The 26,263-nt window shown below is 43.9% G+C and overlaps 2 protein-coding genes across 3 annotated transcripts; both read left to right on the forward strand.

Annotated features, from left to right (window-relative positions):
* The first annotated feature begins 1,347 nt into the window (after positions 1-1,347).
* On the forward strand, positions 1,348-19,021 carry LOC311031751 (ras-related protein Rab-40C). Its single transcript, XM_084038212.1, has 6 exons — positions 1,348-2,738; positions 9,032-9,092; positions 11,855-11,915; positions 12,052-12,129; positions 15,140-15,362; positions 15,913-19,021. Exons 1-6 carry the CDS (start codon positions 2,597-2,599, stop codon positions 16,185-16,187), a joined length of 840 nt encoding a protein of 279 aa, XP_083894338.1. The 5' UTR covers positions 1,348-2,596; the 3' UTR covers positions 16,188-19,021.
* A 492-nt stretch (positions 19,022-19,513) lies between these two features.
* On the forward strand, positions 19,514-22,515 carry LOC311030981 (uncharacterized protein). 2 transcript variants are annotated; one of them, XM_084037048.1, is made up of 2 exons: positions 19,514-19,822; positions 20,689-22,515. In XM_084037048.1, the coding sequence occupies exons 1-2, from the start codon at positions 19,627-19,629 to the stop codon at positions 22,152-22,154; spliced, it is 1,662 nt and encodes a 553-aa protein (XP_083893174.1). In that variant the 5' UTR covers positions 19,514-19,626; the 3' UTR covers positions 22,155-22,515. The 2 variants fall into 2 exon arrangements, with proteins under 2 accessions (XP_083893174.1, XP_083893175.1); XM_084037049.1 differs by having other exon boundaries at positions 20,692-22,515.
* The last annotated feature ends 3,748 nt before the right edge of the window (positions 22,516-26,263 follow it).

Genomic DNA, 26,263 nt, shown 5'->3' on the forward strand with positions numbered 1-26,263 from the left:
AACGATATAATGTTTTTTAATTAAAATATAAACCATCATCCAGACTCCAGGAATCAACACTTAGTCTCTAATGTGAGACCTTGTGTTTTCATTCATTGGATGAACCCTTAATAGGCTTATTTTTAATGAATTACCAGATCTATACATATAGTTATATCCTATTAGAGGTTTACACAGTAGATCTCTCATGTTGCTTTACAAGTGTGAATGACATCAACAATGTGTGGGTAGTAACTAACTGTTAACCCAATCAATCAATCAGTCAATCAATGCTCATTTTCAAGATAGTGATCTCCAGATGGAAGGAGAAACAAACATGTTCCTTCAGTGATTTCATTCAAGCTGTTGCCTCCAATACAAGTGTGTGTGTGTGTGTGTGTGTGTGTGTGTGTGTGTGTGTGTGTTCGTTCATCCTCGGGAGATTGTTCTAGCAAAGCTGACGAGCTGACTCACGATGTTACGAAAGCAGATTTGACACAGCTAGTATCAAATGCACACTCAGCCTACTACTGTGCATCACATTTCATAATATTATTCCTACCATGCTGCATCAAACTACACGTAGGAATGGCTTTATTAAATCCTCAAATGTGACCTGTTCCAACATTCATCTGAGTTATAGAACAAAGGAAACAACAAAACCTGAATTTTAAAAGGAACAGTTCAACATTTCTGAAAATATTGTTATTTATGTATACTGTTTAATGTTATTTATATATACTGTTAAATGTTATTTATGTATACTGTTTAATGTTATTTATATATACTGTTAAATGTTATTTATGTATACTGTTTAATGTTATTTATATATACTGTTAAATGTTATTTATGTATACTGTTAAATGTTATTTAGGTTTACTGTTAAATACTTTTCTCAAATACTATGTTGAGTCTTCAGGCTCACTCCAACAATGTTACTACAAAATGTATAAAAGAAAAAAAACATGCAGTAAACAAATGAGGATCAAAGACATTTCAAACAATACAGTGAATAAGAGCATTTATGTAACAGAATTAGATAAGATAGAATACATAATAAACATAAAACAGTATAAAGTGATGTTAGGACAAAACAAAACCATTTCACAGCTTTAATTGAATCATGTTCTGCCATTGTTCTGTGTGAGAATGAATCATCTTTGTTGTCCTCAACCATCTGCGTGTTGTTGACACCCGCGTCGTGACGGACGTTCCGCTCCACCAATGAGTCCCTACGTCGCGTCAGTCACCGCGGGGGACAACGACCAATCATGTGCGCGGGTGGGCGGGGCCCGGAGCGGAGAGGGCGGGAACCTAGAGCGCGAGGGCGGAGGAGGAGGAGGAGACGCCAGCAGCAGCAGCGGTAGTGTGGCGAGCTGCCCCCGATCTGTCAGCAGCGCCTTCAGTGTTGTCGTGCGGCACCGAGGAGTCACAGCTGTGATTATGAGCCAATATGATGGAGAAACATGGAGAAATCACGGACTGCGATCACTGAATACTCCTACGGAGATCTGGACTGGACTTAAAAGTGTCACCGGCCTTTAAATCCCGCCGCAGATATCGGGTGTTTTCTGGATACAACGCAGCGAAGTTACGGGAATCTTTGTCATCCCGGACTAAAGAAAGACAAGGGGGCCTGAAATTACACAGACGTCCGTTGGAAGTTGAAGCTACGGGCTGCGCTAGCTAAGTTAGCTTCCTGTGAACGTTATCTTCATTTTGTAGTGTAAGCCACGAACGGTGACAGTGTCTTTTAGATATCTATCGGGTCTGTGACTACTTTGGCAACGTTAGCAACAGTGCTAATAGCTACGCTAGCTGGCTAGCTCTCTGGCAGCTCTCCCCCCTGCTAACTTAGCCAACAGAGCATCTCCTAAATGGGAACAAAAAGACAGCTTAGGCGGGTTGTTTGCTTTCTAGAAAACATATCTCAGCAGCTATAATCTGCTCCAAAAATAGGCCTATTGTAACCATTCCAGATATTAATAATAATAATAATAATACTAATAATAAGCATGCTTTTCTTCCCTACATAGACTTTTTTTTTACACCTAGCACACAAGCGTCATCCCGTCCGGATGCAGAATCAGATGCGCTCTGATTGCCTGTGCTTTCACTTTTAAATCTATGCTAATTCACTAAAGATAATGTTTAATCTTTGTGTCAGATTGTGGTTACACCTACGTCTAAACTGTCGGGCATCAGTTTGAGAGACAGACCCAGTTGTTTACGTTAGAAGTCCACCTATGACCCAACTCTGGTTTCCTCTCGGTTACTTTTGAGCAATAAGGATGTTTTGCCTTTTCAGAAGCACATGTTTGACACCCTTGTTTTTCAACTAGGACATCCTTTGTGAGACCGGCCTCCTTCCCCCCCTCCCCCCTTTTTTTTTTAGTCTGAAAATTGTACACAATTTGGAAGACTGTTAAAGTTGCCAGGCGAAACAAGGACTTTTTAGGCTGGTGGAGGCACCATTCAACAAGTCCATGGCATAACGAGCCCTGTGTTTTGGTTCAAGTGAGTAGAATAACACACGAGAGGTTACCCATCCTTGTGCGTACTGGGGGGGAGGTTACAGTCACTCTCCAGCCCCTGGTGGGCTCAGATGTGAGACACGATGGGCAGCCAGGGAAGCCCAGTGAAAAGCTACGACTACCTGCTCAAGTTCCTGCTGGTCGGAGACAGCGACGTGGGCAAAGGAGAGATCCTGGACAGCCTGCAGGACGGATCAGCGGAGTCCCCTTATGCTTACAGCAGCGGTGAGTCACCTTTTCTCTCAGCCGATTGGCGACCTGCTGGCTCAGTGTGTGTCCTCTCGTGATGATGATCTCCCTGTGATATGGCATGCTTGCTCATCAGAAAAGTCATACAGCATATTGGCTGCACGTTTTGCTGCGTGGACTGTGGAGAGCACACAATGAGCTCTCTTGGCGCTCATAACACGGAGCATTTAGATAACAAGTGCATTGTTGATATAGTTCACTTGCTAAACAATCGTTTTCACGGCCACTTAAAGTCCAAAAACCACACAATAGATCTTTACATTCCCCAGTAAGATGGGTGTTCCTTTATTCCTGAACAGCTCCCTTAGCGTCAAACTATAAATAAAGGAAGCCATGTTCTCTGGTACTTGTGTATACATGTATTTGAGTTGATCGGATTCTGCAAGTATGCTGCCCAGGCCCATTAGAAATCTTCTGTAGGTTTAATTTGAACGTTACAGAGGCAAATTTAATTTAGATTCCTAGTTGTTAAGTATTTATTTGTTGCGTTAGAGTATATAGTGCACAAAAAGCTCATTTAACTCCGTCGTGCAGTGATGGGGGGAAGGCTGATGGAGCTGTGCCCAGGCAGATGATCCCTCCCTGGGTGCAGGAGCTCAGATCACCTGGCTCTCTCACTGCTTTTGCTCCAGGGCTGACGGCCACTATCTGATCACCGCCTGCTGCTGCCGTAAGCCGGTCAGCGTGTTGTACACGTTTTCTCACACAGTCCTATCAAAGGGAAATCCTGGAGAAGAGACCAAATTAAGGTTCTTAAAGGACCATACCAGTGTCTTTGTATGTTTCCAATTTAAGAGAAACCATTCACACATTACACTCAACGATTTCCCAGGTGTTTCATAGAGGGGCTGTTATGGATTTTCCCCCATATTATGGTAGTGACGTTTCTATAATTTCTTTAATAACAAAAATCTTTTGTTAATCATAGATTCCACATTACTGCTCCTCCCAGCTGAACTGAAGTTTGCTATGCTGCTGCTTTACTATTTCCCCCTTGTTTCTTCAAATAATAGGCAGCTTTAACTGCATTTCTCCAAAGGAAAGGAAGGACTAATACATGTAAAAATACCTTGTTGGTGGGGGTAAATCCCTTTTGGGTGTGCTGGCCAAATGAATTCCATACATGGAAAACACTTCAACGTGAACTTCCTGTTATTGTTGTAGGTTATATAGTGCAAATCACTCTGCAGTAAAAGCTGCATGACAATGCACACACTTAAATCAGTCATTGTGTTCAGTCTGATGCACTGAGGCAACTTCTCAGATACCTGCCGATTGATTTTAATGGTGTAATCAGGCAGTCAACAGGAGCTGCACCGCGACACATGCATGCGACACGTTTCACTCTCCATATCACACCTAACACGCCTCTCCAGCGTGGCGGCCTCTTTAAGCTGAAAAACGTCTTCCTGTCAAGGCTGCTGCAGTCCTATGCCAGCCCTGCCAATCTACCTGTGTCTTTTACACTTTTACTATTTGAATTCTATACTTATTTTACAGGTTAATATCTTTGAAATGAATGTATTTCCCTGCCTCTGTAAAGCACTTTGAATTGCCTCATGTATGAATGGTAATATTATACACATAAACATGCCTAGAATAAAAATTAATCCTGTATCACTGGAATCACTCTGATGCTAAATCAGCTGTATGAGGTTGTCGAGGGACAGTAATGAGTTGCACAGCAGGACAGAAATGGATGAGAGTAGACCCGCCACATGCATTAGACCACACGTTACACATCTAGTGATGGAATATAAGCTGCTTACTTAGGTGAGGGTTAAAAAAACCAACACGTTGAGTGCATTTGTTAAGATATTTACTCCAGCAAACAGTCCTTGCTGTCGCAGATGAATCCCTCAAGTAGATTTTTCAGATGAAGAAGATTTTCATCTCCTCCCCTCAGGAGGACGCCGACTGTTCATGAAATATACATCAGTCAGCAGAACGAGCCCCTTTTCACCAGTCCTTATCTAATGAATTCTGCCCAAGGCCGATGCTGCCTGCGGGCTTCTGGCAGCAGTGTGAAGACCTTCCAGTGTCGTGTATGTTTCCAGACACCCACATTCACTGAAGGCCAACTGAGTGTCGACATCGTGGGTGAAGTCGTGCTCTACCCTGATGGGTTGTTGGTGACTCTTAAAGGCACTTAAAGTCCTGGAACAGCTGAAGAAATTGAATATTTGAGCAGCGTGCTGTTAAAAATAGGGCTTTAAATGAAAACATTCTCCAGCAAAGATGCCACCGATGGTTTGAAATGTTTTATACTTCCTGTCTCGTTAGTGGGCGTGGCCATCTCACCACTTGAGTGAAAAAATAGGAACAATTGTTAGGTCCTCATCTGAGTAAAGTAGAAGCTGTTCAACAAGGATACCTAGACTTTTGCTAACCTTACATCCATATTTATCAATACAAAAATAAGTTAGCTGTTTAGAGATCTTGCAAAAGACCAAGAAAAAGGTATTGAACAAAGTAGATATCTTGATTAACTGCCGAGGAATATAATTGTTATTTACAAGCGTTGAGCTTCCCAACAATGCCGTCTACTGGCAGCGTCATTTTTTAAATCATACCCTCCTTGGAGGGAACTGTGTTTGACGCGTAAACCGTGTCTTCGGACGTATCTGCAGTAGTGTGGTTGCGATTTAAAGATGGCTGCCGAACAACCAAGCCCACAGAGAACCCGTCATTCCCCTGAAGACGAACCGTGAGCCCGGCCAGCTTCCAAAGACTCCAAAGAGGGGAAGATGTCCTAATTGATGCGGGCGAGATCAAAAGCCTTCAAACAGCTTCATTAAATATGGAAGGCAGAGCGGAACGCAGCTGATCACGCTCCAGCTGGGATGTTTGTGCAGACAGAAGCTCCGCTATTGATTTCCCCCCCGCTAGCAAGGAGAGGTTAGCGCGGAGCGAGAAGGGGGGACGTTAATATTTTAAGAGGGGAAAATCAGGACAGAAGAACAGATTTTGATTGGCATTGTTCCTGAGGCTATGATTGGCTCCCTGCCTGATTCGGGGGGCAGCCAGTTGGTCCGTCACATTCCCTACTCAGTGATTCGTGTGCATTATTGATCAGAAATGTGCTCACTACTTTCAGAATGGTGACAAATGCATCAACATGCAACATTTTGTTAAACTGCCAATAATCAGCAACTGTATTGATAATCACATAGTTAATGTAATGTTGCTGCTTTCCTTTGTCATAAAATAATGAGTCAACGAATTGCAATTAATTGCAATGTTTAGCTCAATGACCTGATGAAATCATGTTGGCTCTCTAAAGGATTTAGCTACTACGAGCGTTTAATATATCCTTCCTGCTTGTTTTAACATTTTTGGAGTGCAACACCTTTGAATCTGTGTTTGAGTACACGCAGCAAAACCAGTTCTCACTCTCTCACAGATTTCAAGTTGACATATTTAAATGACAAAGAAAAAGAAAAAGAGGCTGGAATGAGTTAATCTTCTGGTTTTCTGCTAGAAAAGTGAGTAAAACGATTTATATTGATGTATTCAGCCAATGATTCCAGCTCTAGTTGTAGGGATTAGATACCTGATAAATGAAGGTACTTCAGATGAATGTTTAATGTTACAGCGATCTAAACCATGTAGAGATATTAAAGGGATAGCTTTCTGAGTAAAGACGCTGTAACAGATGTCTGTTGTCTTGCTGTGTCGTCATATTTAGTAACCCGGACTCATACTATGGCGTTGGTGTGTTGGGGGGGTTACACATAATTTCTGAGGGGATCTACACATTGATTTTTCACACTGGGAGGAGGTTTTGGATTTCACATTCTGTTGACGTTAGCCACACCAGGCTTGCAGGGCTGAAGTCAATTAAAATGCAAAAGCAGGTTGAACAAAAAAAGATGCTTTCCAGTGCAGCTGCGAGACGCCCGGATCTGTTTTTCATTCAGCTCACGCTAACAATGGGATATTCCCCCCGGGGTCGTGCAGCCACGGCGGTCCATTGTTTCCTTACAGCAGCAGCCTGGCTGTTTGGACAGCGGCATATCCACAGACAGCGCTTACCGCTGGAGGCCGGCCAGCTCGGCGGTAACCCCCCTCTGTGCTGCTCTCCTGAAGGATCGAGAGGGGTTTCACGGTGCGTCTGAGAGAGCGAATCGCTAGCTGCACAAAGTCTAATCCTGTTCAATATTACCACAGCTCTGTGAATGCAGCCTCGCTGCTGTCACATCAGATTTTCTGCACTTTGCTCTTTTCTTCCCTGTTTCAGTTCCCTTCACAACCTGTCATTTACATGTCATTTACACCTGATGTTCTTCAGCATCGCTGTTTTGTTGTTGTTGTAAATGTCACTTATAATTCACTGGAGGACATACCTCTCTTGTTTCTGGTCTCCATAAACAGAGTAGTTTATAGGAAATCAATGAACAGGTAAATGAATATGGATGTGTTTTAGCCATGGGGTCCACTCGGTGGCTTACAGTGATGGTAAACTTCATCTCAGAGACATTATGCAGCATTAATTCAGCACCTCTCTGATGCAGCCCCAACAAATGTGGAACATTTAGAGCTTTACACAGCTCTGAGTGCATCCAAAGAACAAACAAAGTAAGCTGACCGCCAGAATAGAAGCAGCAGGACAGCCAAGACATCAGAGACGCTATTGATTATCTGTGATCTCTAAGTGAGCCCTGGCAACGAGAGGAGAGGAAGCACTTGGTAGCAAGTCCCGCATTCACTCCAATTCAATTAAGTTAGCCCTGAGCTCAGCACTTTAGCTCGGCAGCTGCTTTATGTTGCCTGGAAATTTGGAAGATATTGCTAATGTCGTTAGCCAACAGGCGCTACCTGCCAGAGGCTGATGTAGTCGTGTGAGAGTCTGGGAGCCGGGAAGGCTTCTGCTGTTAACTCAAACATTACTGGGATGTTGATTGTCTGTCTTAATGTTTAGTGATGAAGCTGACGGTTTCCAGTTAAAGGATAAGTGGTGAGTGGGCATTCAAACATGCATCCGCTGGTCTAGAAGTGGAATTATTCATTGGATGATCGATTTGTTGGCAGAAAATTAATCGGTATCAGATCTGGGTTTGGGCAATGTGGGCATTTGTCTTTATTTCAAAATAATTGATGGTTATTGGTTATGAATAATGGTGAAGTCATTACATCCAGAACTAGCCAATACCCTTAATCATTTTCAAGGTTTAAGAGTGTTATTGTGTATTTCTGTTATTGTCAACAAATCTCCATAAATAGCGGATGAAATCAAATCATATCCGATCAGTGTGTCTGGCGTTTTAAATCTGTATCAGCAGCATATCTACCATACTGTTACTGTTGAGACGACTACACATTTAAAGAGATAAAGGTCTCAAGTTTCCTTGCAGGTCTTTCCAGGACCAAGGATGGTAGTGGATCAGGCCTCAGTTCTGATAGAATCCACTTCAAACCCATTTGTGCAACGGCTTTATTATGACGGCTCGGCAGAAATGAAACGTCCGGCTTTAATAAGTCGGACATTTCCCTGATGATGATGATGATCTTGTAACTTCTTGTAACCCACACAGAGTGAGTGATGACAGCGCTATGTAAGGTGCACTGATGGGCTCAGGCCTGAGTGATAAAGGGGGTCAGGGTTGGACAACTTAGACCCCGTTGCAAACCTCCAGATAGTCTCACCCACATGGAGGTAAAACTGTTGAGTGAAAAGATAAAAACATCCGATGGAAGGTGGGAAGACGCTGATTGAACGGTGGTTCACCAGTTTGGCCTGAGGTGGTACCACATAAACCGGAGAGAGGTCTCGGGTGAACATGTCGAGACATGGAGAGGCAGGGCGACAGGTGTAGCAGTCAGACAGGTTTTGTCAGAACAGAGAGACAGATATCTGTTAGCTGCCGGAGGCTGAACACCTACTGCCTGGCGGTTTAACAGGAAGACATGGTTTTTAGTTTGACTTTTTTAGTTTTGACATTTCAACGTGTAAAAACAGGATTGAAGTAGAATTGAGAGAGGACAGTCTGAGCAGGAAACACGGTGAAAGAAGGAAGCTTATTCTACACCATGTCAGTCACACTGATACCATGATTACATCATCGCTGCCCCGTAAATGCACAGCTGTCACGTCCCCGTCCTCTGCCGTGGATTGAGTGTACTTCTACTTTGATTCTGTTTAAGTGACTCAATCAGAGCATCAGTGTGTCTCTTACTGCGGTGTTGTAATCTTGATTGATGTCGACCTTCTTGATGCATCCATTTGCCTAATGCCCCCCCCCCCCCCCCCCATCTGTCTCTCTGTCCAGGTATTGACTATAAAACCACCACCATCCTTCTGGACGGGAGGAGAGTGAAGCTGGAGCTTTGGTAAGCACACACACATCACCGCTGAACCATCACCTGTTGTTGTCTCTACAATAGAGAGTTTTTCTGGAACGAACTCTTAAATCAAAAGCACCACGGTGCCGTTCTAGACCTCCCAGACCTGAAAATACAACATGTCTTACTCTGGAAAATCCACATAGCTCCCTGTCAACTGTTTTCATGAGGAATCTCTTTCCCTACTCTCGGAGTCAAATGGTCACAAAGGACGGTGAACTATCCTCACGGCTGCAATTGTATTAAGATAAGGGGGGGAAACTTTGTGATTGATTTGTTGATTCTTGCAGCAGCACATAAATAAATGAGTATATATTTATTATTAAGGTATATCAAACTAAAATAAGACTAGAATGATTATCATTAATCATTGAAACATATTTTCATAATGTGTAAAATGGTAAATGATGACATTGTAAGTGATATGAGATGTTGAATGAGGACAAAGGCTCCAGACTAACTTTCATACAATTCAGGTCTTTTGGCGACATGATACATGTTAAGTTACCTTTTTGTCACTTCCTGTACACATTAGTAAATGCTTTATGCATTATATAAATGATCTAAGCAGGAATAAAGATAACGATGCAGGTAGTGTTTTTTGTAGTTTGTTGTTTGAGTCAGGATTAGGCATTTCACCGTGAGACAGTTACCTCCATGGATGATGTCGTTCAGTGTGACGGCGGCCGGTGTAACAAGTGAAACAGGAACCACAGATATTTTTCTTGACGTAAAGAACAATCGACCGTTCTCATCATTGTTGTTTACCGCTGTGCTGTGATGTCACTCGAGGGGCCGAGTGGGTCGTGGTTTCATGTTGATCTATGGTCGCAGTCTGGAGTCCTGTATAACATCACATATAGTACAGAACCACAATATGACATAATAAAATATCAAATATAATACAGTATAGTATGTGTAAAGTTTATTGTAATATATGATGTAGTATAACAGAATAAATCAACATATAAGGGGAGGTATATGGTTATTATTTCTGTTTTTTTTCATACCTAACTGATACTGTAGACATCTTATATTGGCATGCAGTAAAAACCCAACATACCCAGCTGAAAGGTGCATGTACGTGACTGCAGACATGGTTGGTGCCGGTCCTTCTCTGCATATTGTTACGTGCCTCACAAATATTCTTGCATCAGTGAAGATGCAGCAGATGCGTGTAATCTTCAGTTAAGACTCTGCAGCGTTAGGCGAGGCCCGTTTGATGGAAGTAGGCCAAGGAATTCAACTCCTCGGGGGAGAAGCAACGCCTCGTCTTCCCCGTGGAGGGAAAAGTTTAAAGGCAGCTCCGTGATGCAGAATCTGTTTTATTTTCGCTGCCTCAGTCTCTCTCCCTCCTCGCCTCGCCGTCGTTTTACCGTCTAAACGTTGCAGCCGACGCTCTGTTGCCGTCGAGAAAAGCTGCAGACACTAAAAGGATATACGGTGCTACTCTATATTTTATTACTGTCAACAAATCTCACAAGCAACTGAGGCAAATAAATAAAATGTGTGTGACAGCTTGATATATTTTCTTCCTCTGAGTCATAGAGCGTCATTAAAAATACATCAATAAGCCTCGCGGTCGTTCCTTCATTACCATGAAGACACACACTGTTTACTCTCACTCTCCCACGTTCACCGTCCTGCTGCCACAAATACTCACTGCAAATGTCCATTAATCCGCCGCTGAAAGTAGTCCCCGGTGAGTGCACTATATCCTCTTGTTTGTTTGATCAAAAACTACGACTCAGCCCTTTTTAACTGAAACCAGCCTCACCTTCAGATGGGGGGGGTCTGAGTAATGTTCCGCTTTAATTGAGCTTTTTGACCATTATTTGCATTTATTAGAGGGTCGACAGTGAAGTTAATGAGATGGGGTATAAAAGGCACCACCAGGGCGACCCTTAAAGTGGTATCAATCTCATTATCAGGCTCATATCGATTTGTTTTCATCCAACAACAATAAGACTGTGGAGTGAACTATTTAATAGCCACACCTGCCGTTACAAGAGCAAATATTTCATTAGCACGGATGTCATTTCTGGTCGACTGCACAATAGATGATTACCTCCGTGTGACTGGACACAACTGGCCGAGCTGTGAGCTCGTCTTCGCTGTTCATTTCCAGACTGTAAAAGCAGCGAAGCAGCTGCTCTCAAATTGTTCTTCAAACACTACACCAAAAATAGTTTCTAAGTCTGAGATGCCAAACGAGCCGGCGAGTTTCTTTTATATCTGCGACACCCCGTTTTTAAATAGATGTTCACGAGGTTTGGGAGCGCAGAGAGACTTGTCAGGATCCGTCAGGTTCAGCTAATCCTCAGTTATTCTCTGCACACGGACTTTGTGGGGCTGAGAGTATGAGTCTGATATATATATATATATATGTAGTAATATGAATAAATTAGGATTCTGTAAGTAGATTTGCTTGTGTCTAGAGCTCAAAACAGAAAATGTTTTTATACGGAAGCCCTGAGAAGCATCACGTTGCAATGAAAGTACACACACACACATAAAACTAATTTGCACAAATCCTGTATCACACAAATTAAACAACACACTACGATTGCACACAGTTGCATAACAGTCATGTAAATCCTGACCTTTCTTACCTCGATGCAAAGTCATCAATCACGTCATCGAAACAAATCTGCCCAGCAACTGATGACCAGCGAGGCTAAACCAATTCAGCTCATTGGAGGTGTGCAGACTGATGTACACTGTTCTTTATGATGTCTCTCTCTCTTCAGGGACACCTCAGGGCAGGGCAGGTTCTGCACCATCTTCCGCTCGTATTCCCGCGGCGCTCAGGTGAGAGACGAAACCAAACGCCACTCTGCAGGAAGTAAACCCGCTCGCCCCGGAATCTGGTCCGAGGGATCGCAGATTGTTTTGGTCAAATGTGCATTTACAAACCCTCCTGATTTAGTCATGTGTCTATCCTCAGGGGATCCTGCTGGTGTATGACATCACCAACCGCTGGTCCTTTGATGGGATCGACAGGTGGATCAGAGAGATTGACGAGGTGAGTCGAGGAGATGCATCAACGATTGGTTTGATGAGGTTTGACAGGCTTTGGGAGGTGGGCTTCACACGGGTGCTGGAAATCCTTGAAAACACTTGAATTTTTAGTGTTTCAAGGTTTGAAAAGTGCTTGGATTTAGATTAAAGTGCTTGAAATGTGTGTTCTTTGTGATGACATACATGATATAACAGAGAAAAGAAGATTATAGGACTATAACATCTCATTTAATGTGATGAACAAGTGACATAATAAGTAGACTGAATACTGACCATTGGATTGATACAAATATGGAGTTTACCACAGCTGGAAGGGGCTGGAAAAGCATGGAAATGCACCTTGAAATGCTTGAAAAGTGCTTGAATTTGACTTTGGAAAAGGTGGAGGAACCCTGTATCTAATTATTGCGATTAACGATTTCAGTTTTTCTATTTGCGTTCATTAAATGCCACGCGGCGGTGCCGTTGTGTTTGTCTTGACCTCTTGACCTCGCGGTCAGACCGTCCTGTCTGACGGGGAACTGAAACTTTGCCCTCTTCAAAGCTTAAAAACAGATGTTGCTGGTGTACCAGCGCCTCATCGGGCAGTCAGTTTGTGTTATTATTGGTGAATTTGAACTAAATCAGGTCGGGTCTTAAAAACTCTGCCGACTGTTGAATTTTCCCAGGAAAACGTTCTCAGGACCGTTTTGTGGAAGTTTGATTTTATATTATTTTAGCTTTTAGACTTCGTGTTTCCATTCATGAAATGTAACGGTGTGAGTGAATCACTACAGACAATCTGTGTGTGTGTGTGTCCGTTTGTGTGTGTCTGTGTGTGTCCGTGTTTGTCTGTGTGTGTCCGTGTGTGTGGGCCGCTCATGTCCTTCCTGCCGACTTGGAAACAAAGAGTGTGTGTGTGTGTGTGTGTGTGTGTGTGTGTGTGTGTGTGTCTCCGTGTCCGTGTGTGTGTGTGATATTTTTGGCCTGTGGAATGTATGTTTCACTTGGACCTTTCCTGCTCCACCTCCACAGACGCGGTCGGCCACTTTTCAAGGACAGAAATAAAGTAAAGATGTAGGGCTGCAACTAATTAGTTAATGTATCAATAAGTCTATAAAGTGGCAGGAAATAGTGAAAAAATTACCCTCATATATTAATTAAAATAGTTTGTTTTGTCCAAAACCAAAAGAACAAGAACAAATTCTCACATATGGAGAACAGGAAACGATTTAATTAACGATTATTTTATCATATAAATTCTCAAGAGTTTCAGATTATTTTTTGTATCTGTGATGTGTGAACAAAGCACAGCTGTTACTCCTTCTCACAGGCTTGTGTATTCATTGTATTCAGAGGCCTTTGTGGAAAAATATGCTTCACTTTTTATCTTCTTTCTTTTTGATTATTTTCCAAAAAGTTGAACGGTGGAAAGTCGGATATATTTCCCTGTTTTCTTAACAGCTGCTGGTTTCAGTTCATTGAAACAAATCAGCTCGCAGATGCTTGAAACGCGCTCGACGCGTTAACAGAGATTTATGTCCGTCAGAGTCACCGCATCTCTTTGTTTATTAGTTTTCTCAATAAGAAGAACAAAACACATACGACAGTACAGATAACTAAACTAAGAACAGTTAATCAATTTGGAAAGAAAATATATGTATACAAAACACCAGTCAGTAGTAAAATAGAAAATAATAATAGAGTTAATCAGTCTGGAATATCAATGGAACTTAGTTTCTTAACTAAATGAAAAAAGTTTCCCAAATTTGTTTGAAGGCCCTCGTAAAGGAGTTTTATGAAGTAAAGAACATTTATGATTCAATGAAAAAAAGGAGGAGAGGGAGATTTCCATTTAAGCAAAATGAGTTTTCTTGCCAGAGTAAAGACCAGGAACTACATTCCCCCAGTGATTTGAGATACGCTGTTAAAAATATGGACCAAGTCGTCACCACATCTTCTAGTGAGGATTGTAGCTGAAATCATTCAAATCTCATTGATTTTATTTACCAGCAAGTTTATCGTTCCCACTGGGAAATGTGAAACATAAAGCAGCCTGGAACACACGTGGACGTAATGAAACACATGAAGCAAATCATCAAATATGTCAAACATAACCACAGGAGCTTAAAAACGGACCACACAGGCTCACGTATGAACCCGTCCTGCTGATCTCCATCCACGAGAGCGTGACATGAAACCTGCAGCGCCTCCAGTGGAGCGTGAGATCAGGCTTGAGGTTTAAACCTGGCAAAGTAGAAACCTCCAGTATTTGCTGCCGCTGCTGTTTCCACCACCATCACGACCGCCGCTGCTGTTTCCCCCGTGACGGCTGCTGACCTCGCTGGAGACGCTCTGAGCATGAAAAGGCAACCGAGAGGAAGCTGAAGAGAAGCTGAAGAGTGGTGACAGTCCGGAGGAGTGAAGGAGGAGGAGTGAGGTCGGCCATCATGTTTCATTCAGAACAGACGGAGATGAATACGAGAGACCGGAGCCGGACAAGAGACGCTGCTTCCTGGAGGCTTGTTGAATTCAAAACAAGCTTCCGCCAAATTCCCACCTCAGGACATTTCAGGGAAAAGCAACGTCACTTTGCCAGAGCACGCACGTAAAGACGCCATCCTCTGCTGCTGATGTAATCCGAGACTCGCTCGTGGTTTAGCATTCACGTAAATGCTAACAAATTAAAATTGCATGTGAAAATGTCCTGAAAGATTGGAAAAAAAACATCAGAAAAATATCCCAAATTATTTGTCTTATTAAGTGGAAAGACTGCCTGAAAATGTAAAAAAAAAAAATATTCATAACATTTTGTGAAAAATTCGTAAATACCATGACAACCAGACATTAACGTCCATCCGGCCTTGCCACGTCGTTTTCTCGCCGCTAGCATCCGTAAGTGTCGCTCTACTGCCCCCTGCTGGACTGTTACTTGTTACTACTTGCAGTGCATGTGTGAAACGTGAAAATCGCTACCTACTGACCACCGTTAATTCTGTCCTCGTTTGATTTTTTTTTTCTTCTTTTCTTCCCAGCATGCACCTGGCGTGCCCCGGATCCTTGTCGGTAACCGTCTACACCTGGCCTTCAAACGGCAAGTTCCCACGGAGCAGGCGAGGGCGTACGCCGAGAAGAACGGCATGACCTTCTTCGAGGTCAGCCCTCTGTGCAACTTCAACGTCATCGAGTCGTTCACGGAGCTGTCACGCATCGTCCTGATGCGGCACGGCATGGAGAAGTTCTGGAAGCCCAACAGAGGTGAGTGGAGCCGGGATCCGGGTCTAGAACCAAAACCATCACAGAACAGAAGAGACCACTGTGATGTCACTCTGTCTTAGCGTCTCCGTTCAGGAATTAAGTCCAGTTGCCGTTTTCCCCCCAGTGTAAAACTACAGAAAATAATAGTCAGCACTCCATGCTGATTTTTCACATTAAAAGCCGGCCAATAATGGGAAGACTGGAAGACTTTTAATGTGTGTGAGTTTAACTAACGGTGGCTTAACATCAATCAAGAACGGCAAAGTGGAATGACAGGAAGTACCTACATTACTGAATATATCAACGTGGGAAGCTAAAAAAATAAAATGACATCCTGACTATTAGAAACCTAAAAGAACCTAAAAGAACGGCTACTGAAACTAGTCCAGGTCCTAGTTTGCCCAAGCAGATGCACCCGGTAGAGATTTGTTTAAAGAAATGATGGATTCTCTTCCCCATCAGAAGCAGGAAAGCAAATGTTTAAAGACGCAAATCTGGAGTTTTATTATGTAAGTTTGTGTGTGGTTGACCTTCGACCTCCTCTCCGCAGTGTTCAGCCTCCAGGACCTCTGCTGCAGGGCCATCGTGTCGTGCACGCCGGTCCACCTCATCGACAAGCTGCCGCTGCCCGTCGCCATCAAGTCCCACCTCAAGTCCTTCTCCATGGCCAACGGCATGAACGCCGTCATGATGCACGGACGCTCCTACTCGCTGGCCAACCCGGCCGGCGGCTCCAAGGGCAACAGCCTGAAGCGCTCCAAGTCCATCCGTCCGCCGCAGAGCCCGCCGCAGAACTGCACCCGCAACAACTGCAAAATCTCCTAATCGGCGCGGCTTCCTCTGGACGATGAATGTCGGGACGGCGTGGGATCGAGGGCGAGTGTACAGGAAGTAGTTAGTCGGAGGAAGAGGGCGACGTCCCAGGGATGAAGGAGTGCTTCCTCTCACCTTCATGTTTGAAGAGCATGAAGTCCTTTCCAGCGTGGAGGGGGGGGGGTCAAACGGGCGCCTCAGGAATATCGGAGGAGAAGTCGCCGCCGCCAAGCGTGAAAACGAGAGGTTTAGCTACATCAGAAATCCCTCACGTTAGTTCTCTACGCGATGCCACGCCTCTTTGCTTCTTCTGGAGATCACGTCTTCATTGTTGTGTCTCATCTTTCTTTTTTCTTCCGTCTGTCTGCTGAAGTTTCCACCTTTTTTTTTTTTTTTACCTGTCGCTTTATTTGCTGTTTTAACGACCAATAAGCTAATGATGGAGACACTAAATAACCAGCCAGACCTTTAATGGATCATTATTAATCTCTGCTGGATGTAACGGTTGTGTTTGAACACTCATCATTATTATTATTAATATTCAGTCACACGAGCTGAAGAGGAAATCTTGGTGACAAGATGAGTGAAGGTGTTGTAGTTGAAGATGAGGTCTAGACCCCGCCCCCCTTCCATTTTTCCATATTTGTCACCAAATCCCATCGAAAAGCTGCTGATCCCCCAGAGAGGGAGTTGTAGTCTGCAGACGAGACCTGAGTGTCACCCAAGGGTGCCTCTCTGGGTCTAGGCAGAGTTAACTCCTCCCACCTAACTCCTTTGTGCCACATTTAAAACGAGTAAATACGACACACTCCGCTGCCTCGTCCTCGTGTGATTCCCTTCCGAGGGACGGAAGTCCGGCCCGGATGACGGCGGCGGTTGGAAATTGTGCCGAGTGTAAACAGAAACCCGGCGGAGCAGCCGGACGCCGTCATGGCGGCCGAGTGTCTCCGGTGTTGACGGTAAACAACGACCCGTGTTTATCAGGTTTCTCTGAATGTCACCCGCTCACCTTCAGGACCAGCTGCTCGTCTCCCACGGTGGGAATGTGAAGGACCGGACCGGACCGGACCGACCGGACCGGACCGGGGCCTCATTTCACACTCGGATTGACGTATTATTAATTAATTTATCTTTAAAGCAAAACTACTAAAGATTTGCTCTTTTAAACCTTAGACATTATGAGTATTTGCAGATTATGATAATGAATTGAATATTTGGGGACATCATCATGAGTCTTCATACACCAAACCATGAATGAATTAATCAAAAAATAATCAGAATTGGCAGATGAATCAATATTGAAAGTCCTACTTCCTTTCCGTTCCAGGCAGACATCCATTCATACAAACAGGAAGAAGTGGTGCGTGTGTTGGGGACTATTTTCACCGGCGGATCTGTGTCGTCGTTGTTGTTGTTGACACCTCTATGGTACAAAGGAACAACACACACAATACTTATTGTTATTATCGGTTGTGTGTTCGTTCTCATGGGATTTGTTGACAATAAGAAAAATACACAATACCCACATCTTTGTTATCAATGTTATTGATCAATCATGAGAAAACATCAGCAGCCACAGGTTTCGTGCTGCCTTCATGCCCGGTGGGAAACGGCGAACATTGTTAGCTTTCCAACCACCAAACCCGACCGGATCTTCTTCCTCTTCTTCTTCTTCTTCTTCTTCTTCTTCTTCCTCTTCCTCTTCTTCCTCTTCCTCTTCCCTTCCTCCCCTCTCTCTCTGATCTGCGCCGCTGCCTCCGCATGCCGTCCCATGATTCATAGCTGCTGAATAATAGATGCTCTTTTCATAGATCTCTGGAGGGCTTCGTCGGTACGCCCCGGCTCTGCCTCTCTTCATCCCCCGCTCCGCTCAGCGTGGTTTTGTTTCTTCATCAGTCGTCTTCCTCAGCATCTCTCGCCCCTCTTCATTATAAAGATTTAAGCTGCTGCTTGTTTTCCATTTTAAACGCCGCGCCATGTTTTCTCCTGGTCCACGTGTGGTTTATTCTCTCATCTCTGATTTGGGGGTTTTTATGGGAAAACACCATATTTATTCACGGCCTTCGGAGGTTAAAGGTGAGATTTAGATCGTGGCATCCGTGTTTTAAGAAAGAAGGAACGAGACTCGAGCTTGTCACCAAGGTTTCCAGAAGGTTTCCCGTCTCGGCGATGAGCGGGAAGCGGCTTTGTGTTACGGGTGTGTAACGGCGTGTGTTGATATTCACATCCAGCCTCTTTGTGTTGTGTGATGGTTACACAACAAGCATGTTCCTCCCATGTTTCCACTTCTACATCTCTCCTTTTGTTTTTGTTTTTTATGGACTCTTCCTCTGTTTGTTGACTCTTTGCAAAAAAAAAAAAAAAAAAAAAGATTGTGTTTCTCCTGAACTGAGTTTCTGTTTGTTTTTTGGACATTTTTATTTTAAAGAGATGGAAACATCTGTAGAGGATTGTGGGAGATTCAGGGACGCCCCTCTTTGTTTTTTGCCTGTTTTTGGAAGTGTTTGTATAAAGAAGGACTGTTGTAATAATGATGGTGACTTAGACACAAAAAAACACTTGTAAAACACTATTCTGCTTTTTGGCTAAAGCTGCTGAGTGATCTGTAGCGTGTGTGTGTGTGTGTGTGTGTGTGTGTGTGTGTGTGTGTGTGTGTGTGTGTGTGTGTGTGCGTGTGTGTGTGTGTGTGTGTGTGTGTGTGTGTGTGTTTGTGTGTGTGTGAGAGAGAGAATGTTCTTAAAACACAAAGCTGAACTTGTTTTCCTTTTTTAAATTATTGATTGTACAGTTTCAAGGCAGGTATGAAGAGATGAGACTTTTTCACAATAAAACTATTGATTGTTGGAGTCGAGATGCCGCTGCTGGTTATTTGTACGTGATTTCTTCTTATTTTTTTGACAGCTGCTTCGAAGGACTTTGTGTCGTTTTTTGGGAAAGGCTGCCATCTACTGGACGTTAACACATCACGTCCCCTTTATTTTTATCAACTCATTATAATCGAAACGGTTCATTATTCAGCTGTGTTGTAATTGTACAATACATATATTAGAATAAAAAATAGAAAGTTATCTACGTTAGAGGAAAAGGGTAAACAAAAATTAATTAAACTAATTCACTTTTGGTTATGTTTGTTTTATTACTTTACATTTTATCCGTTTTTGGGGAAATGTTTGATAATGTTCACATTGAATTATATTTTGAAAAATGATTACATATTTAAATATTTTTTATTTATTCAAAAGGAGGAATATACGAGTTTGAAACATTACGCTTTTAATTTTTTTAAATACGCTCTGACCGGAAATAGGTCATCCGAGCTATTGAACGGCACCGCCAGCTTGATAGCAGCGAAACGTTGCGCGTGCCGTGCCGCCGCTCCCACAACAAGGAGAACAGCGGAGCGGGGGGGGGAGGTCCGGCCTCTGAACACAGCCGACGGTCCGCGCGCACCATGTCCCGCGTCCAGCTGCTCAGAGTGCTCGTCAACGAGCGGCTGTCTGCGGCCGCGGACGAGATCTTCGAGGCGGTGAAGAAAACCATCGCGGGCTACGAGGAGGAGATCCTGCTCTCCAAGCGGGAGATCCGCCGGCAGCGCAGGGTTCTGCAGACGATCTTAAAACCCGAAATCAGGATAAACAAACTCTCAGGTCTGTCAACTTATCAAGCACGCGTTCAGTCTTTAGCCGTCGTCGGCCCCGACTATGCACTGGAACGCTGTCATCGCGAGCCTCGTCGACGCCCACTTTCCCGGTGAAAATGAAGTTGTTATGCTAGCTTAGCTAACTTAGCTCCGTCCTCTTGTTTTCATCAATGAAGTGAACCAGTAGCTAAATGTGATGAAAGCTTAGGCGGGTTCGTTAGCAGGTGAGGGTCCCTCATATTACCCAGGCCCTTCCGGTGGGGCGATGATAGCTGCCTAACGGGACGGACGTCAAGACAACGAACTCCGTTGAAAAATCCAAACATTTAATATTTGATGTTAATCTTTAATGTATATAAACAGGATAGGCCACTAATTTAATGTTTATTATTAATTGCACAGGTGTACTTTATCATTAGGCATACAAGTGATCCAACAGGCAGCTCTATGTTTAGATAAAAATACACTTTTATGGTATCTGATCACCTGCAGATTGTTATTAAACTCAAAGGCGAGTTGAACCAGATGTTATTATCTGCAGATGTAAATTAGTGTATAGTTAATTATGGTGCAGCTGCGAAGCTGTGCACTGTCCCCGTCAAGAGAATAATAATCATCAGCAAGAGATGTTCTGATACCAAGTACCGATACCAGTGTGTTTAAATTTGCCACACTCGAAATTGAGTCACCGGATCGGTGCCTGGACTCTACAGCAAACTCCCATATGTACTTTTTACATGATGAATATAGGAAATATTACAAATATTGAATTTGCCTGAAGCCAAATATTTAAAAGCCAGTTTTAATAGACAATGAAAATTGTAATATGTTAATATTCTATTTTCTGACAGTTTCTTCGGTTTGTTTTTCCAGCAGACCAACCACAGCTGACTCTCTCCGTCTGGGACGAGGACTTCCCGTCCGACCAGCAGGAGCACTGTGATCAGGAGTGGAGCTCCAGTCTGGATCAGGGTGACCGGGAGCCCGAGAAGGTCCAGGAGGACCCCCTCAGCAGCCAGGGGGAGGAGGGGGACACCATCCGGTTCATCTTCACGCCTCCGTACGTGAAGAATGAGCTTGACCAGCCGGCCGGAGGAGGAGATCCTCTGCCGAGCACGTCGGCGGAGCGGGAGGCGACGCAGGCGGAGGACGATGGCGGCGCGGCGTCCTCCAGCTGCTCTGAAGGCGAGCACGACGACAGCGACGAGGAGTGGAGGGGCAGCGGCGGGTCTCAGAGCAGCGACGGGTCTCAAAGCAGCGACGGGTCTCAGACCATCGACGACGATGGCGACGGCAGCAGGTGGAAGAAGAGGAAGGGCCCTCGTCTGCCGACGGCGCCCAAACTGCACGCAACTAAAAAAGCTAAATCACGAATCCCCTGTAAAGTGTGTGGGAAAGCTTTCCACGCCAACGTGTCTCTGGTGAACCACATGGACGTCCACGCCAAGGACGTGTGTGGCGTGTGTGGCGAACGCTTCGACAGCGAGGAGAGCTTCCAGACGCACCTGAGGACGCACGTCAGCGCCGAAACCTGCCGCGTCTGCGGGAAGTGCTTCGGGGCGTCGAGCTCGCTGGAGACGCACATGCGGATCCACACCGGCGAGAAGCCTTTCCGCTGCAGCGACTGCGGCAAGTCCTTCAACTGTCGCCACAACATGATGCGACACCTCCGGATCCACACGGGCGAGAAGCCGTACCCGTGCTCCGTCTGCAGCAAACGCTTCAACGACTACTCCACCATGAAACGCCACCTGCTGCTCCACGGGCACGCCAAGAACCACGGCGATGCCGGCGAGAAGACGACGACGAAGACGTCGCAAGCGTCGCCGGCGAAGAAGCCGCCGAGTCGGACCATCTGCGAGGTGTGCGGGAAGATGTTCCACTCCACGGTGTCGCTGGTGAATCACGCCAAAACCCACGCCACGGACCTCTGCGGCGTGTGCGGCACGCATTTCGACACGGAGGAGGACTTGAAACTTCACCTGAAGACTCACAAGAACGGGAAGGTGTGCGAGGTGTGCGGCAAGTGCTTCGACAGCCACGGGAACCTGGAGATGCACATGCGCATCCACACCGGCGAGAAGCCCTTCCTCTGCAGCGAGTGCGGCAAGTGCTTCAACTGCCGGCACAACATGATGCGGCACATCCGGACGCACACGGGCGAGAAGCCGTACCTGTGCAACACCTGCGGCCGCTGCTTCAGCGACCGCTCCACGCTGAAGCAGCACAGCAGCACGCACACCGGAGAGAAACCGCACCGCTGCGACATCTGCGGGAAAGGCTTCCACCGAAAGACGTACGTGAGGCTCCACATGAAGAGCCACGCCACGGAGAAGTAGCCGCCGTCTGTACGTGGCAATGAAAAGCTCAACGTGCCGAAGTCACCTTTTTACCTTGTTGCTGAAACACTCATCGTGGCGGTTTGCCGACATCGTACAGACGCTTTTACAGACGTTCCACTCAGACGGGTGTTGCAGTTTAATGGGTGACCGTGTTCCCTGGTGACTCTTGGGCTTAACACACACACACACACACACACATATATAACTGTTGTATGAGAAGTGCGACTCAGCAGTTTTTTCCCCTCAGGGTTGGAAATTAAAATGTAGTAATACTGTTTTGGCCACACGGGGGCAGCAGACCAAGCCACAAACAAACTAATGATTGCCCCACATGTACTTTGATTCCGACGCCCACGGAGTGAAAATAAACGGTGTCTGTGTTTCTCTGCGGCTCAGAAGAAGAAGAGATATAATCTGACCTGGGGAGGGTTTAGAGCTCAGACTCACCTGATCTCTGAAGTAAAGTTTAGATTTCTAAAGCAGTGATGTTGAAGAGACAAAGTACCAACCTAATGTATAATACACGACAGATTGTTCTATTTTCATAATTTTGCTTATATTTTCTCCTCTATTATCTCTATTCTTTTAATTTGTATTTTCTTCTAATGACACAATTCATTAGTTTCCAGAGTCGGGCGTCACACCAACGATTGTTTTCTAGATTAACTGACTCATCGTTTTGGTTTTGGGGGGGTTATCTCAGGAGGTAGAGCGGGTTGGCTGGTAACCCCAAGATTGCCGGTTCGATCCCCGGCTCCTCCTAGCTGAGTGCCTGGTGTCCCTGAGCAAGACACCTCACCCTAATTGCTCCTGACGAGCTGGCTGTCGCCCTGCGTGGTTGACTCCGCCGTCGGTGTGAATGTGTGAGTGAATGGGTGAATGTCAGTCATTACTGTAAAGCGCTTTGGACAAAAGCGCTATATAAATGAGGCCATTTACCATTTTTAAAATGTCGGAAAATAGTATAAAAAAAAAAAGGTCCCCCTCAAGGTCAAAGGTGATGTTTTTCAATATCTTGTTTTGTCCAAAACCCAAATAAATTCAGTTTCACTTTCATATCTTGGCATGTAAAACGTATTGATTGCAGCGCTACTTTTATAGTGACGTCAAACACACATTTTTATTATTGGAGAACCATGCCAGTTATTATTTGAGCTGTTCAGCCAAAGATCGCTTGCAGAGCTGCAACATCGTGTCACCCAGTTTGTTTCAATAAACTTTCACGTTATGACTCACTATCAATGATTTACTCTTGAGTCCACGTTGAGTTGAAGAGGATCTGAGTCACGACCGACACGTAACGGTAGAGATCAGCTTGTTAACTCTTTCATCCTTCAGTTTGATTTTACTTTCAAATCATCCATCAGCAGGAGCAGATGGATGATTGATGATAAACACCAGGTTTGCCGGCAAACACATTCAGGAAATCTTTCTTAGGACTCTCCGGGAAGCTTTGTTGCTCTTTCTAGTCTCATATCACAACATCTGTCTGCTTCTTATTGGTTTGACTGATCTGGTAAACTCACAGATACATGATTTAGAAGAAACGTTTTTAAACGGTGACCCGGAGCGATCAGGAAGGCTGCTACAGGCTGCAACTCCAAAGAGACACAAGTAAACTCCAGAGACACAAGTAAACTCCAAATAGACACAAGTAAACTCCAAAGAGACACAAGTAAACTCCAAAGAGACACAAGGAAACTACAAATAGACACAAGTAAACTCCAAAGAGACACAAGTAAACTACAAATAGACACAAGTAAACTCCAAAGAGACACAAGTAAACTACAAATAGACACAAGTAAACTCCAAAGAGACACCAGTAAACTACAAATAGACACGTAAACTCCAAAGAGACACAAGTAAACTACAAATAGACACAAGTAAACTCCAAAGAGACCCAAGTAAACTACAAAGAGACATGAGTAAACTCCAAAGAGACAAGTAAACTCCAAAGAGACACAAGTAAACTACAAATAGACACAAGTAAACTCCAAAGAGACACAAGTAAACTACAAATAGACACAAGTAAACTCCAAAGAGACAAGTAAACTCCAAAGAGACACAAGTAAACTACAAAGAGACATGAGTAAACTACAAAGAGACACATGTAAACTCCAAAGAGACACAAGTAAACTACAAAGAGACATGAGTAAACTACAAAGAGACACAAGTAAACTCCAAAGAGACACATGTAAACTCCAAAGAGTAAACTACAAAGAGACACAAGTAAACTACAAAGAGACACAAGTAAACTACAAATAGACACAAGTAAACTCCAAAGAGACAAGTAAACTCCAAAGAGACACAAGTAAACTACAAAGAGACATGAGTAAACTACAAAGAGACACATGTAAACTCCAAAGAGACACAAGTAAACTACAAAGAGACATGAGTAAACTACAAAGAGACACAAGTAAACTCCAAAGAGACACATGTAAACTCCAAAGAGTAAACTACAAAGAGACACAAGTAAACTCCAAAGAGACACATGTAAACTCCAAAGAGACACATGTAAACTACAAAGAGACACAAGTAAACTCCAAAGAGATGACATGTAAACTCCAAAGAGTAAACTACAAAGAGACACAAGTAAACTACAAAGAGACACGAGTAAACTACAAAGAGACACATGTAAACTCCAAAGAGTACACTACAAAGAGACACAAGTAAACTCCAAAGAGACACATGTAAACTCCAAAGAGACACATGTAAACTACAAAGAGACACAAGTAAACTCCAAAGAGATGACATGTAAACTCCAAAGAGTAAACTACAAAGAGACACATGTAAACTCCAAAGAGTAAACTACAAAGAGACACAAGTAAACTCCAAAGAGACACATGTAAACTCCAAAGAGACACATGTTAACTACAAAGAGACACAAGTAAACTCCAAAGAGATGACATGTAAACTCCAAAGAGTAAACTACAAAGAGACACAAGTAAACTACAAAGAGACACGAGTAAACTACAAAGAGACACAAGTAAACTACAAAGAGACACAAGTAAACTCCAAAGAGATGACATGTAAACTCCAAAGAGTAAACTACAAAGAGACACAAGTAAACTACAAAGAGACACGAGTAAACTACAAAGAGACACATGTAAACTCCAAAGAGTACACTACAAAGAGACACAAGTAAACTCCAAAGAGACACATGTAAACTCCAAAGAGTAAACTACAAAGAGACACAAGTAAACTACAAAGTGACACATGTAAACTCCAAAGAGACACAAGTAAACTACAAAGAGACACAAGTAAACTCCAAAGAGACACAAGTAAACTACAAAGAGACACATGTAAACTCCAAAGAGACAAGTAAACTACAAAGAGACACATGTAAACTCCAAAGAGTACACTACAAAGAGACACAAGTAAACTACAAAGAGACACAAGTAAACCTGAATAATATGCTCCATTTCTCTTTCCCTTTCCTGTAATTCAGTTCGAGCTGAAGTAACGACATTCAGCGTGACTTCGTCTCCAGGAGAACAACGTGCAGCACCAGTTGAATGATCACTTGTTCATTTCATGCACTTAAGGAGTGTTAGTCACAAGGTGAGTCACAAAGTGACACACTTTCAGTTGTGAAGCAGTTCATTTCAGTGTAAACGCTGAGTCATTTGTCAACAAGGTTGCCCCTATCTGATCAATAACAGCTGACTGATCCTCATCAAGTATTCTAGTTAATCACCAGGATGTGGATTTTCTGAGCTCTAAATAGAAGCTCAGCTCACGTTGTTAGGACTTATTATCATCGATGAGAAAGAATATAAGACGTGAGGAATAATCCACGACAGGGAAATGTAGTTTATGGGAGGATGTACTTGAACTACAGATAACTCATCGATCTGATAACATCAACAGAAATGAACTTAACACAAACAGAACGACTACAAGGAGACACAGAACGACTATAACTTTGCTGTCAGCTGACTCCACTGTAATGTTACATCTGCGACTACACGAGCATCTGGACAAGATTGTTTTTCTTGCAACAGTAGAAACTGAATGTGTGACCTACTAGCAGAGGCCTGGAGCCTCACAACCCCCACGTCTAAAACCATAACCCACGGATGGCTGTGCTGCTGGCCGGCAGGATG

This window comes from Eutrigla gurnardus, assembly GCF_963514095.1.
Source record: "Eutrigla gurnardus genome assembly, chromosome: 20".
NCBI lineage: Eukaryota > Metazoa > Chordata > Actinopteri > Perciformes > Triglidae > Eutrigla > Eutrigla gurnardus.

Coding starts and splice junctions, on each gene's coding strand:
- LOC311031751 (XM_084038212.1), top strand. CDS start 2,597: ATGGGCAGCCAGGGAAGCCCAGTGAAAAGCTACGACTACCTGCTCAAG. Junction 2,739..9,031: donor CCCTTATGCTTACAGCAGCG/GTGAGTCACCTT, acceptor CTCTCTGTCCAG/GTATTGACTATAAAACCACC. Junction 12,130..15,139: donor GGATCAGAGAGATTGACGAG/GTGAGTCGAGGA, acceptor TTTTCTTCCCAG/CATGCACCTGGCGTGCCCCG.
- LOC311030981 (XM_084037048.1), top strand. CDS start 19,627: ATGTCCCGCGTCCAGCTGCTCAGAGTGCTCGTCAACGAGCGGCTGTCT. Junction 19,823..20,688: donor CAGGATAAACAAACTCTCAG/GTCTGTCAACTT, acceptor TTGTTTTTCCAG/CAGACCAACCACAGCTGACT.